The 415-nt window shown below is 43.6% G+C and overlaps 1 protein-coding gene across 1 annotated transcript in view; it reads right to left on the reverse strand.

The window, feature by feature from the left end:
• Positions 1-409, reverse strand: part of LOC104774272 (eukaryotic translation initiation factor 3 subunit L-like) — a 498-nt gene extending 89 nt beyond the window's left edge. Inside the window, exons 1-2 of the mRNA XM_010498914.1 lie at positions 104-409; positions 5-15 (exon numbers count right to left, since the gene is read on the reverse strand). Coding sequence (XP_010497216.1) covers positions 5-15; positions 104-331 — 239 coding nt within the window. The 5' untranslated portion in view covers positions 332-409. The remainder of the gene's footprint in view (positions 1-4; positions 16-103) is intronic.
• Between the last annotated feature and the right edge of the window lie 6 nt (positions 410-415).

The following is a 415-nucleotide window of genomic DNA, read 5'->3' on the forward strand; positions in this document are numbered from 1 at the left end:
AAGCCTGTATGCATCCTGAGATAATTCCCAAGTTTGGTGTTAAGGTAAACAAACACACACAAGTCCTTCCTAACTTGTAAATATGATATAAAAACTGTGGTACCTGATTGTAGTTGACAAGAGGCTCGTCGAAACTTGGTGCGGAAGGGGTGATGAACTTGGGGCATGCATAAGAGAAGAGCTCATCATAGATACCGAAAGCCTCATCGTCATACCTCTGCATACGCATCATCTTTTCACCATACTTCTCGCGGAGCTGAGAGTTGACAGAGTCGTCAACGAGTTTAGTTTGAGGGCAGAGAGAGAGGCAAACAGCAAGTAAGGCATACATCTGCTCATTCTTCTTGAGGATTTGCTCGTACTGCGGTGACTTTTGATGGTACTGCTTAGTCTTGAAAATGTAGAGGAGAATCTT

This window comes from Camelina sativa, unplaced genomic scaffold, assembly GCF_000633955.1.
Source record: "Camelina sativa cultivar DH55 unplaced genomic scaffold, Cs unpScaffold02236, whole genome shotgun sequence".
NCBI classification, from domain to species: domain Eukaryota; kingdom Viridiplantae; phylum Streptophyta; class Magnoliopsida; order Brassicales; family Brassicaceae; genus Camelina; species Camelina sativa.